This window comes from Onychomys torridus, chromosome 15, assembly GCF_903995425.1.
Source record: "Onychomys torridus chromosome 15, mOncTor1.1, whole genome shotgun sequence".
NCBI lineage: Eukaryota > Metazoa > Chordata > Mammalia > Rodentia > Cricetidae > Onychomys > Onychomys torridus.
Window position 1 is genome coordinate 18,940,583 of NC_050457.1, and position 13,405 is coordinate 18,953,987.

The 13,405-nt window shown below is 46.5% G+C and overlaps 1 protein-coding gene and 1 non-coding gene across 3 annotated transcripts; both read left to right on the forward strand.

The window, feature by feature from the left end:
* The first annotated feature begins 695 nt into the window (after positions 1–695).
* On the forward strand, positions 696–13,143 carry Zbed3 (zinc finger BED-type containing 3). 2 transcript variants are annotated; one of them, XM_036207478.1, is made up of 2 exons: positions 696–1,014; positions 11,479–13,143. In XM_036207478.1, the coding sequence occupies exon 2, from the start codon at positions 11,493–11,495 to the stop codon at positions 12,204–12,206; it is 714 nt and encodes a 237-aa protein (XP_036063371.1). In that variant the 5' UTR covers positions 696–1,014; positions 11,479–11,492; the 3' UTR covers positions 12,207–13,143. The 2 variants fall into 2 exon arrangements, with proteins under 2 accessions (XP_036063371.1, XP_036063372.1); XM_036207479.1 differs by lacking the exon at positions 696–1,014 and adding an exon at positions 1,124–1,165.
* On the forward strand, positions 7,960–8,099 carry LOC118596583. The gene has a single exon (XR_004946703.1). It is a non-coding gene; the product is annotated as a small nucleolar RNA SNORA47 (small nucleolar RNA).
* Positions 13,144–13,405: the final 262 nt, after the last annotated feature.

The following is a 13,405-nucleotide window of genomic DNA, read 5'->3' on the forward strand; positions in this document are numbered from 1 at the left end:
TGGACTCCACTGGCATTGCACTCATACATGCACAGATCCACCACTCCGCACTGCCCCATACCAGTAATAATAATAATAATAATAATAATAATAATAATAATAATAATAATAATAATAATAATAATAGTAGTAGTAGTAGTAGTAGTAGTAGTAGTAGTAATAATAGTAATAAGTGCAATTTTAAATGAATAAACAAAGAGCAGAATGTGCCAATTGTGCACGAGAGCTAACTGGTGCATCCAGGAACTTGGCAAGTCATTTCTTTACAACTATTTGTAGATTAAAATCTACCTGGTGGGAATATTTACTTGGCTGAAACAGCAAACACTATACAACAGGACTTCCCCCTCAACTTGGAAAGCCCCAGGGCGCTCACCCGCACTACAGCGAGCAAGTCCTGAAAAAGTTTATCTTTCCACCCAGAGCGTGGAACACAGAAAACCGCCTTAGAACGAAGCTGCCTGCAGCCGATGTAATTGTTGTTAATCACGTAGACGCTGCTACTGAATATAATCAAGACAAAAGTAGTACCCCATACTGATGTTTCGGTGAACACCTTTTCCTCTTCAGACCTTGACTGCTGCAAGGATTTCTGACTTGTGCCGCATCAGAGATCTTCAACTGATGTAAGATCGCGAGCAGCGCGCCCCGCTGAGGACCTGGACCCGCTGCGTCCAGGTCTTGGAAGGTTAACGCAAACGTGCAGAACCGCAGTTAACATGTTCAGCATCACCGTGCTATTGCATCATTTTAAAACCCCGACAAATTTCACTTCGTTCAACTAGTTCTCCACCCGCTGCTCTAAACCCCTCATCACCGGATGGCTTTAAGAAGGCCTCCCGGGCGCTCGGGCGTCCAGACCACGCGTCATCTCTCCCCCAACCCCCATCCCCGGACGCCCCCAGACGCTCGAATTGGGCGCTGTGTCTTTAAGGGGGAAGCGGCACTTTCCGTCCGGGACAAAATGTCTGCGAGGAGCCGGGAGGCGAGGGGCCCGGAGCATCGCGACGCCGGGTGAGCTTGGCCGGGGCACTGGAGCGCGCGGCGGGTTCGGGGCCGGGGCGTGGCGGGAGGGGAGGGACGCCCACGGCGCGGAGCCGGGATGACGGGGGACACGGGGGACCGCGAGGACATCACGGGGCTGCGTGGACACCCGGGAGCTGCGGTAGTTTGGGGGTCCGTGGGGACCTTGGGGGCGGGGACCGGGGGAGACCGCGGGCGGGGGCGTGGCGGGAGGGGAGGGACGCCCGCAGCCCCAGAGCAGTGAGCAGGGTGCAGGGGGGCCGTGGGGACTTCGGGAGGCCCCTGGTCGTGCTGCTCCCGGGCTGGAGCCGCGAGTTCCCCTCCGGGGATGCCTGCCATCCCTGGCGCTGCGGAGAGGCCTCTGGGCTTCCCGGCTCCGGGGGAAGATGGAAAACCCATCCCGGTAAAGTTGCCTTGAAGACTTGACTCTGAGCTCAGCCAGTAGCTGTGCGCCCAGCAGGGGCCTCTTGCACTGATTGTGACTTAGTTCGTGTTTCCCGCTTGTGCAGGGAAGAAAACCGGTGTAAGCCAGTATCCCCTCCTCCACTAGACACAAACAAAAGAGTTCCCCGATCCTTCCCAGCACACTGGAGCTGTTGGCTGTGTAAGCCGTCCGCGACCCTTCCCAAAGCTTTCCTAAACAAGCTGGGGGTTTCCTCAGTGGGAGAAATTAGGACTTGCCATCGCTGAGATCCGCGGTTTAGAACAGCTGTTAAAGGATTAGTTTCATAAATTGAAATAATTAGTGTTATTACTGATTTTTTTTTTTTTTTTTTTTTTTTAAAGACGGTCTCACGGTGTATCCCTGGTTAACCTGGAACTGGCCTGCATAGACTAGGCTGGCCTAGGTCTCATGGAGACCACTTACCTCTGCCTCCCAAGTGCTGGGATTTAAAACGTGGGCCACCACTCCTGGCAGTTTCCTGCACTGTATTAGTACACCTTTTGACCTCCAAAATAGTTCGAGGCAAGTGACAAAAAGTACAGGAAATTGTGTAAAAATAGCAAGAGTCCAAAACCAGGTAATTCTCAACTTAAAGATATTTTAAGTTACAAAGGTCTTCAAAGCAGAGCATTTTTATTTTGTTTCATTTTATTTGTTAATTTTTTTTTTTTCAAGACAGGGTTTCTCTGTGTAGCTTTGGAGCCTGTCCTGGATCTCGTTCTGTAGACCAGGCTGGCCTCAAATTCCCAGAGATCCGTCTGCCTCTGCCTCCGGAGTGCTGGGGATAAAGGCGTTCGCCGCCACCACCGCCCAGCAGCAGAGCATTTTTAAATCCTCATGATTCTTTAAAATGGGTGTCTTCAAGATAACTTGATCACCACCTTTTCCCAAGGGAATATATATATATATATACTAATGCCCAGGTGCAATAAAGGTCCACTTTAGGGCATAATGCTCTATACTTTTCATTTTAAAATGCATTAACAGAGTGTTTTGCTGGCCTTTAGCTAATATTAGAAATAGCCGAGAGTTCAGCTTAAAGCATTAAGGCAAATCATTAGCTACGGGTCCAGTGTGTGTTTTGTTTGTTTTATAGCCCATATATAACCTTCTTCTAATATTCACACTAACCCGTTATTTCACAACACATTTTACACTTCGCAGTCATTTTTACCAACTTCAAAAAAGGATTTCTTTTTATGTGTATGCCCCAACCCCGTGTGTGTGTGTGTGTGTGTGTGTGTGTGTGTGTGTGTGTGTGTACGTGTATATGAGGGATGCCTATGGAAACAGACTGTCAGATTCCACAGAGCTGGGTTACAGGCAGTTAGGAGCAGCTGGACCTGGATGCTGGGAATGGAATGCTGGCCCCCTGGAAGAGCAGCAAGTGCTCTTAACCACTGAGCCATCCACTCTCCAGCCCCTTTACTGGCTTTTAATTTCATGTATGCCTTCTGGCTGATGATTACAAACTAATTTTTCTAGTTGTCTGGGTCTATAAATATATGAACACATGGCAGGTAACTAATAGGTTCTCGGAGATGGACAGATCACAGGTGAATGGACTGTAGTTTCCTCGACACGTCAGCTGTCTTAGCTAATTGTTCAAGTGTTGCGTTCTGCTCTGCTTTAAAGCACTGTTGGGTGAAGGAGACGAACATGCCGTAGTGCTTCCACATAATCTGTGGATTTCATAATCGTGTCCGCTTCTCATGGGAGATCCAGGCTCAGTCAGCACATATGTGTTCATTACTCAGCCCGGCAAACTGAGGTGATTAGCCTTGACTGCAGGACAAACCGGACTGTACCTCCTCACTTGTCATTGCCTTTGGAAAACATTTCCTGGTTCTTTGGCCCCTCGCCTACCCAATTCTTCCTAAGGTGTGCAAGTATAAGCACACATTAGTGAAATTAATTTTCATGGGTCTTTTGTAGAACGACCGTATGAATCACACAAAGCAAGGTGGTTCTGAGATAAAGGCATGCTTCCAAACAGGAGGCTTTACAGAGCATGGTGGAAAAGACAGGGAGATGCTCCTAGGTACCGGTTGAGGAGGTTTATTGTAGAGATGAGGGGGAACACAGCTAGAGGCATCTAGAAGGGTCCAGACTGAACTGGTCTGTGAGGGGTGGGGAGAATGAGAGAGGAAGAGGGGAAGAGAAAGGGGCTGAGAGGCCAGAAGAGAGCCAGGAGAGCAAGACACCAAGAGCCTGGGTGGCCAAAATGGCTGAGGTTATTAGGGATCAGAGACTCAGGGAAGGGAAGCCCAGCCCTTGAGCTGGAGGGTTTAAGGTCAGGGGCAGGCTGAGAAGTGCTGAGAGGAAACAGGACTCTGTAACAGGTATTGTGCTATGAGAGACACTGGTAGCCACCACCACCCCCTTTGATATGTTAAATAGGCACCTCAGCTCTTTTCCCTGAGTTTGAGACCTAATATATATTTTTGTTTGTTTGTTTTGTTTTGTTTTGTTCCTTAACTCCATTTATAGGGGCTGAAACTCAGTGCTCAAGCATTTGCCTAGTGTGTGTGAAGACTGGGTTCAGTCTCCAGCAGCACAAAGAGAAAATGAAAGAACCACTACTGGGGTTGGGATTTAGCTCAGTGGTTAAAAGATTGTGCTTCTATGCTAATAGTGGAAATGTCTGCTTGTCTTACGACAGATTTTATAGTCATACAAGTATACATGTATATGGTTGTATATAGTGTATAAGAAGACCATGCTAATAGCTTTTTTAAAGTTTTACATTTGTTTTTGTATATGTGTGTGGGTGCCCATGTGTGTAGAGGTTTAAGGATAATTTATGGGAGTTGGTTCTCTCCTTATAGCAAGTGAGTCCCAGTGTTCAAACCCCAGTGTTCAAACTCAGGTCATCAGGCTTGGTGGCAGGTGCCTTATGTGCTGAGCCATCTCAGTGGGTTTTTATAGTGGCTTCCTTCAGCTTCTGGGTTAGTACTTGGGGAGGTCATAGTGAGGAATCTGGATTTAACTTGGTTACTAGAAGAATTTCTCAGGAGAGACTCAACTGCAGGAATAATGAATGGGAATCTGTTATCTCCAACAGATTTAAGCTTACTTCCTCCTTCCAGAGAGCAGATCCCCAAGTGAAGCTCAGCCCCTGGAGAATTAGAGGCAAAACTCCCAGTGGTGTTCCCCTCTTGGAAAGACTTCACATTGGCCTTATCACCCCTTGAAACTGGAAAAAGTTCCATTGCTAAGTTGCTGTGGCTAACAGTACTTTCGTGTAGCTTGACGGTGTTTCATGTTAAAACAGTAACCCAAACGCCAAGTTACAGACTAAGTAGAACTCTTTTGGAGCCAAACCGTGATCTAACCTTAGCCAAGGATATCGGAATTAGCTTTGGAAACATTTCTTCACCCCCTCCCAGGTGGTAGTGAGTTACCAGAAGGCAGAGTCTGTGCTGCTCTTCTCCTCGGCTGCTCGGTAAGGCTCTTGAGGATCTCTGAGCAGGTGCATAGTGAACATTTGGACGAGAGAGTTGGATGGAGTAAATGGACATAAGCAAAATAATCGCATCTCTTGGCCACTTTGTGCCTGTTTTGAAAAATGCTCAAGGAAAAGAATGAAGGATGCTCCTGTTTTTCCTTTTCTTTCTGTTCGCTGCACACATAGTTAATGGTTATGCATCATTATTTGGGGCTCGATAAAGGAGAATAGACACCAACTGGGGCTAGCCCACCTTCCTGGAGTCCCCTGGACCTGAGTGATGAGCAGTCTATTTTTTGTGTGAAGGTCCATTTAGGAAGTGAAAATAAAGCTGAGGAGCAGTGGCCATGGGTCTCTTACACTTTCTGGTTTCATTTTGGCATTATGAATCCTTAGGGATTCTTCCCATTTTGGATGTCCACCAGAAATGCAACACTGTTTGTTTTTCAGCCACGGAAATCTCAGTGTAGGTGCAGCTGAGCAGGAAATACTAGTCTCTCCTCCACAGCTCATGCCTTAAATTTGCATGGTGCTGGGAGTCAGGCATCCCCCACTTCAGCCACCCTTTAGAAGGACGTAATCTTCATGCTGGGAGAGGCACCTGCAGTGGGTGCAGCTGCGGGAGTCTGCTCTGTGTCAAGGGGATGTACAGGTTGAGCCCCTTCCTCTCCCATCACATCCTCTGCTTCTGGTAGGTGAAGGATCTCCTGCTTGTGCCAGGCGCAGGGTAACCATGCTGTACTAGTTGACCCTATACATTCAGTTCCTTCCTCCCGATGGCAGCTCCTTGTGCGCGTGGATCTCCCAAGTGCCTCAGCAGGGTTTTACCCTTGGAACTGTCTCCTTCAGACTCCTTAAGCAAGGTCTGCCCCTCTCTGAACTCAGAGCTGATATGCCGAGGATTATTTATTAAGAGTCACTTTTTATTTACATATAAATCCTGCCGTATACATACTTTGTGGTAAGGCATAGGCATATTGACCATACGGCTTTCTTAGAGGCCTTTTCTTTGGCTTTGGTGGTTTCTACTCTACCATCACCTTCCACCTCAATCTGTAGTGTCTCCTTCCTTATTTTCCTAACCTAAATCTGTGGCGATGGCTCTGTATAGTTTTGGACGCTGTGGTGGTGTGACATTCCATCGAAGTCATAGTTCTTATTTTGACACTTGATCTTTTCTGGCTAGTAGCACACAGCACACGGCAGGGGCAGCTGGGCAGGAATGTCCAGCTGCAGCTCTTGGGAGCCTAGCAGTCATGAGGAGAAACAGCTGATGCTCTGTAGTGCCCAGTCATGGTGCTTGGTAGACTGACTATATTAAATGCAGTATTTACTACTTAAAGTGTTTTCCACATATGATGAGTTCAAGGCTATAACTGCATCGTGAATTGAGGAACACCTGTACAATACTTTACACTACTACAGCAACCTGGTATTCTCTAGAAATGATGGGATTTTGTATGCACTTTATAACATCTAGCTTTCCTCCCCCACCCCCAAATCTTCCCCTAGAACACCTGGCAGATTTCCCATCCTTTGAATGACTGCATAATATTCTCTGTTGCAAACAGGCATTATATACTCAACTATGATTCCCATTCTAAATAATGATGAAATAAAACAGTCTACCACATATAACTACAGAATGGATATCACTTTTTTTTTTTTTTTTTTTTTTTTTTTGTTTTTCAAGACAGGGTTTCTCTGTGTAGCATTGCGCCTTTCCTGGATCTCACTCTGTAGATCAGGCTGGCCTCAGACTCACAAAGATCCACCTTCCTCTGCCTCCCAAGTCCTGGGACTAAAGGCGTGTGCCACCACCTCCTGGCTTATAGAATGTATTTTTGGCCAGACCAGATATGGTGGCACATCTTTTTTTTTTTTTTTTTTTTTTTTTTTTTTTTTTTTTAAGATGAGGATCAAACCCAGGGTCTTGTGCTTGCTAGGCTAGCGTGTAGCACGAATCTTAAAGAGTTCTTATTAATAAGAACAAACCTGAGGCCAATTATTGGGGTGAATGCTAGAAGATCAGAGAAGCAGAACAAGCCACGGCTATCTCACCTTGCTAGTTCCTCAGGTGATCCTGTTTCCTCAGGCTGGAAGCTTCTGAGTCCTCCTCCACATGAATCTCAGCTGAACTGTGTTGCTCCAAAGCCTGAACGCTTAACCAACCAAATGCTTAACTAACGACATGCTTTACTAGTTCCTGGTCCTCACGCCTTATATACCTTTCTTTTTCTGCCCCCATTCCCTGGGATTAAAGGTTGGGTTTCTGGGATTAAAGGCGTGGGTCACCATGCTTAGCTGTTTCTAAAGTGGCCTTGAACTCAGAGATCTGGCTAGCTCTGCCTCCCAAGTGCTGGGATTAAAGTCGTGCGCCACCACCGCCCAACTTTTATTGTGGCTTACTCTTCACATTTTCTAGCCACCATTTTTGGCTTTGTTCTAGTGGCTATCTGTTCTCTGACCCCAGATATGTTTATTTCGGGGAACACACAATATTTCAGGGAACACAATGCCCACTACACTAGCGCTCTACCACTGAGCTAAATCCCCAACCCCACATCTATTTTTAACTAACGTAGAAACTTCCAGACGGCCTTCCTCAAAGCACTCCATCCTTCAGCAGGAAAGTGAATGTGCCGTGTTTTCTGCCTCCTTCCTGACTTCGATAGTTACACCTGCCCGCTTTTGGATGTCAGGTGTAAAATGACACTTTGCTCTTGTCCTCATAGCATGTCCCTGAACAGAACTGCCTTTCTATGGACATTTGAATTGGCCCTGAAGTTATTTGCCTGCTCATGTTTCTTGCCTCCTTTTCTATTGGATCATTTGCCTTTTAAAGTCCCCCTGCAAGAACTCTTGGTGTGTTCTGTTGTGGTGAGGAGTTCCAATGCTAGATGGATGAGCCTGGGCTTTCTGCTATGCTCCAGGTGAAGCTGAAATGAACTCGGGCTATATTCCAGGGCTGGACAGATGTTGGGACTGGGGTACCATCCTAGATATAAAGTCACATCACATGGAGCCATAATGCAGCCCACTATGGAGGACTGAGAAGGTGGGGCAGTTCCATACCATGCTGCTTTCCATTGGTTAAGACCTCCAACAGTAAAGGGCTGACCAGGCAAAGGATGTCCCTCTACAGCACCTTGGGGGGGGCAACACTGTGCTGGCCCACATCTCACAGTATAGCTTGTCCCTGGCCCAGGTGAGGGACACAAAACCAGTGCTCTCCTGCAGTGCCCACGTTAACTCTTCCAGCACAGACAGCACATGTGGCAGATGCTCCTCTGCACATCTCAGACTTTACAGGAAACCCAGCTCACAGTTCACAGGGATGTCAAAAGCTTGGCAGTCATGGGTCATCCTTGGCACTGTTAGAGGTGCATAAGCAATGGGGACTCTGAGCCCTTGGCACAGGTGGAAAAAAATCTGCAGGCTCACATGCCTGTCAAAATGGCAGAGCAGTAGTCAAATCAGTTTACATTTATGAAATAAATTGATTCACTATAATAGCATCCCATCTTCTGTTTATATCTAGTAATTAAAAGGAGCCTTGGAAAGGATAGATTCAAGGTAGAAGGAAATGGAGTTCTTAACAACAAAAGATATGATACATAGAAAAATCTAGAGAAAGCTAGATGATTAAACTGTTTCTAGTATTAACATCATGTTCAATTTGCTTTTTAGATCACTATTTGGTCAGCACGCAGAGAACTGGGTTTCGCTGTGACATTTTCATACATAGATAGGTCTCCACACTTGTTCCTACTCTTGCCCCTCGCCCATCTTACTGGTCTTCTTTCTCCCCTAAATGGTTCTGCCTTCTGCTCCTATGACATACGTATTCGGATGTCCTTTCTTGTCCCCTCCCTAGCCCTATAGACAATTTCTACATCCATGTCCTACACAGATACCTAACGTTTGTATATAAACTCAAATCTACATTCTGTAGCTGAGGGGAAACATGGCATCTGTCTTTCTGAGTCTGGCTTATTAACTTCACATACAACTCTCCAGTTCCATCCATTTTCCTGTGAATGTTATTATTTCACTTTTCTTTATATACCACATCTTTATTCATCTGTTGACAGACATCTAAGCTGGCTCAATATTTTTAAAGTACTTTTTATTTTTAATTATGTATATTTGGGGGTATATGCCCATAAGTAGCCCTAGACCTGGAGTTATAAGTTGGCACCCAACATGGGTGCTGGGAATTGAACTTGAGTTCTCTGAGAGGGCAATATGTATCCTTCACTGCTAATTCATCTCTTCAGCCCCTGGTTCTATATCTTGACTATTATGAATAGTTCAGCAATACACATGGATGTGCAAATATCTCTGTGGTGTGTTGACCTTGAATTGTTCAGACATATGTATATGTGTGTATATATATGTATATGTATATATGTATGTATATGTGTATTCATATATATGCCACGTATGGTACAGACTGATAACAGTATTAAACATTAATTTTATAAAGAACAACCCCCATACACTGATGAGCATAATAACTACACTAATAATAGTTGTTACATTCCCACCAGCCTTAGAGAAAGGTTCCCTTCTTCCCATGTCTTGGCCATTACTTGTGCTGATGGTTTTCTCAATGATATAAGAGTGTACATAAAGTAGGCTTAAGGAAAAAAAAAACCCATATGATCATCTTAATAAGTGCAGGAAAGCCTTGAAGAAATGAGAGACAGATCATATTTCAGCAACTATTGCGATCAGAGATATTGGTCTGTAGTTTTCTTCGTTGAGTCCATATCCAGATTTGGCATTGAGGAATGTTCGCTTTGTAAAGAGTTTAGTAATGTTTCTTTTTCTATTTTATGTTAACAGTTTTGGGATGGATTTGTATTAGCTTCTTTTAAATGTTTGGTAGAATTCAGCAGTGACCCCACCTTTCTTTGTTGGGAGACTTCCAACAAATGCCATTGCCTATTACTAAGCTGCTTAAATTGTTCATATCCTCTAGATTTTAATTTTGGTAGGTTATATGCAGTCAGGAATTTACCCATTCCTTCTGAATTTTACAGTGCTTTGGAAAACATCTTCAAAAGCACGTGCTAATCTCTCAGAGTTCTTTAGGATCTGGTGTACCTTCCTTCAGCCCATCTCTAGTTTTACATACTGGGATAGTCTCTCATTATTTCAGTTAGATTGGCTAGAGGGTTGTCATTCTGAGACTGCTTTCAAAGAACTGGTTTTTTGATTGATTTTTTTGATATATTATTCATTTAGTTTACATTTTATTAATTTCTGTCCTTGTCTTAATAATTTCCTGCCATCTACTCCTTTGATGTTCAACTTGTTCATTCTGTAAGGCCCTAGGATACATCATTAGCCTATTTATTGCAACCTGTCTAGATTTTTAATGTAAGCATGCAGAGCTATAAATTGTCCTCTTGGAGCTACCTTGGCTGTACCCCAGAGGTTCTGCTTTCATATTCACTTGAAATTTTCTGAGTTTTTCAAGATCCACTGTTCATTTTAAAAAAAAAAATTGTGTGGTCTACTTCTAAATGTATGAACAGTTTCTCTTTTATTTTTAATTATATTTTTTATTCATTTCTTTAGCATACAGTGTTCTGCCTGCATCCCTGCAGGCCAGAAGAGGGCACCAGATTTCATTACAGATGGTTGTAAACCATCATGTGGTTGCTGGGAATTGAACTCAGGACCTCTGGAAGAGCAGTCAGTGCTCTTAACCTTTGACCCATCTCCAGCACCTGGACAGTTTCTCTTGCTTTTGACTTCTTGTTCTACTGCACTATGATTTGTTGATGCCTTTGTATTTATTAAGACTTTCTTTGAAAACTGTAAGGAGTCCTGTTTTAGAGAAGGTTCCCTGGGCCACTGAAAAGAACTTACAGCCCATGTCTTTGGGGTGGATATTCTGCATATATCTATAATTTACAGTATAGTTTAACTCTCAAATTTCTTTTATCTTTAGTTTGGATTATCTGTCTGGAGATGGGATTGAGTATTGAAAGCACCAACTATTATTATGTCAAGACATTTCTGGCCTTTTATGCCCATTATTTGTTTTGTAAAATAGGGAACCCAAGTATATACACTGTATATGTGTATGTATATACATATATATGTATGTATGTATGTATGTATGTATACACACACATACATACAGCATGTATATATACAGATGTTATATTTTTTTCCTGGTCTTTTTATTGATTTAATAGATTCTATGATTTTACAATCTCTGGTGCTGATCCCTCAGGACCTGGTAGTATGAGCAGTCACTGACTAGTTCACTAAGCCCTTGGCTATGATCCTTCCTGAGATAAGTCCTCAGAAGAGCTCAGAGTCTAAGTATTATTTTCCTCAACTTTCAGAGAAAGTATAACTAGATCCATACATTTGGTCCATTCCAGCTTGTTCGTTAAAGAGCAGATGCCACCTTTTTATGGCTTTGGTGTGGGTGGGGGGGGGGGGGGGTTGTTGTGTGGATGAGGTGTCTTCCTCACGGAAAGGACTTAGTCATTGGTCAGTGGGTTACTGTGTTCTTCCTCTTCCCCCCTGGATGCAGACACTGCAGAAGGAATGAGGAGTGAAGAGCCCCTGGAGACCATGGAAGACAGCTGGAGGCCAGGTGACAGCTCAGGCCAGGGCGGCCCCTGTCCCGGCCTGGCACCCGCCGCTCCGGGCCACCTGGGGACGCCGTACACGGAGGCCTGGGGCTACTTCCATCTGGCCCGGGCTCGGCCCGGGCATCCGACGCCATCGGGCACCTGGGCCACGTGCCGGCTGTGCGGGGAGCAGGTGGGCGGCCACCCGGGCTTCCAGGCGTGGACCCGGGCGCTGTGGCGACACCTGAGCGGCGCGCACCTGCGGGAGCTGGAGAAGAGCGGTGCCCGGAGCTCGCCGCCCGCCGCGCCCTGCCCTCCGCCGTCCGGCCCCGCCGCCGCCGCCGCCGCCGCTGCCGAGGGCGACTGGGCGCGCCTGCTGGAGCAGATGGGCGAGCTGGCGGTGCGCGGCAGCCGGCGCGAGCTGGAGCTGGAGCGGCGCGAGGCGGCCCTCCGGCAGGCGGAACGCGCGCTGGAGCGCAGGCGCAGGGCTCTGCGGCAGGAGGAGCGTGCCATGGCGCAGGCGCGGCGCCAGCTGCAGGCGGAGCGCGAGGCGCTGAGCGCCTGGCTGCGGGAGCAGACCCCGGGTGCAGGGGTCCCGGCGCCGCCTTCTCCTCCGCCTCCGCTCCTCAAGGAGGACCCCGACGGGGACGTCCTCGGCGACGATGTGATCACCAAGGTCCTGCTCTAGCGAGGCCGCTCCAGGAGTAAGCCTAGCCACACGCTACAGGCGCCCGGCAGCGCCCCAAGGACTCCTTCCAGGAGCCTGGATCGGGTGCATGGGATGGACCGCACCGCAAGAGGAACCGGCTCTGGCAACCTCTCCCTAGTGCCTTAGGGCTGGAGGCTTTTAAAGCCAGAAGGTTCTCTAAACACCAAAGACTCATCCCACCGCCTGCTTATATGTATTGCAGGGGGAGGGACATGGGAACGAGGCTGAGGTTTTTTTTTTGTTGTTTTTTGTTTTTTTAATCCAGGAATCCGGTCTACTCTTTCCTAATGTTTAAACTTGGCCCAGCACCAAGTTCCAAAACGGGACTTTTTCATTGACTCCCTGGTTCCCTACCTTCAGCATCTATAGAACCCTGCATTGGGCCGGCCAGTCCCAGAGATAACCCCTCTTTGCTCCAGTCACCTCACATGGCTCCCCCTCCTCCCAAGGCCACGAGCACCTCTTTCTTTAACTCATCTTTCCCTGGATGGGACCCAGTCAGTGGTAGGTATATTCTTCCATTTCTTGTCTCATCTCTTGCCACCTAACTAGCAAGACATCATCTGTCTAGAAGAGCAGTCCCTTGCCCTACAGGGCCCCAAAGACCTCTCCTTGAACCAAAGGAGAAACCTGAGGCCACACCTCCCCGCCACCTTTCAGCATCAACCCCTGTCTCATTCCCTCCCCTTTTCCAGCCTGTTACCCATGAAGGTCAAGAAGTCCTTGTTGCCCACCCTCGCCATGCCCCATACCACTGGTCCCTTCCCATGCGTCACTGCGGGCTAAGCTACCACCTAAAACCAAATGTGGTTTTCCCCAGCCCTTGTTCTCCCTCCCTAGTTCCTTTCTTTTGAGGTAGAGCATGCTTTTCTAAAGTGGTTTTGGTTTTGTTCTGTTTTTTGAAACAGGGTCTTTCTGTGCAGCCCTGGCTGTCCTGGAACTCACTGTGCAGACCAGGCTGGCCTCGAACTCATAGAGACCCACCTGCCTTATCCTGATCACTGAGACTAAAGGTGTACACAGATCCCAAAATGTTTTTACTTGAACCATCTAGGAAAAGTTGAAAGACTAATAAAATACACACACACACACACACACACACACACACACACACACATATTCATATAACATATATGTGACAGGTTTTTTAGCGTCCACTTGTACTTTAGATGTGTCTG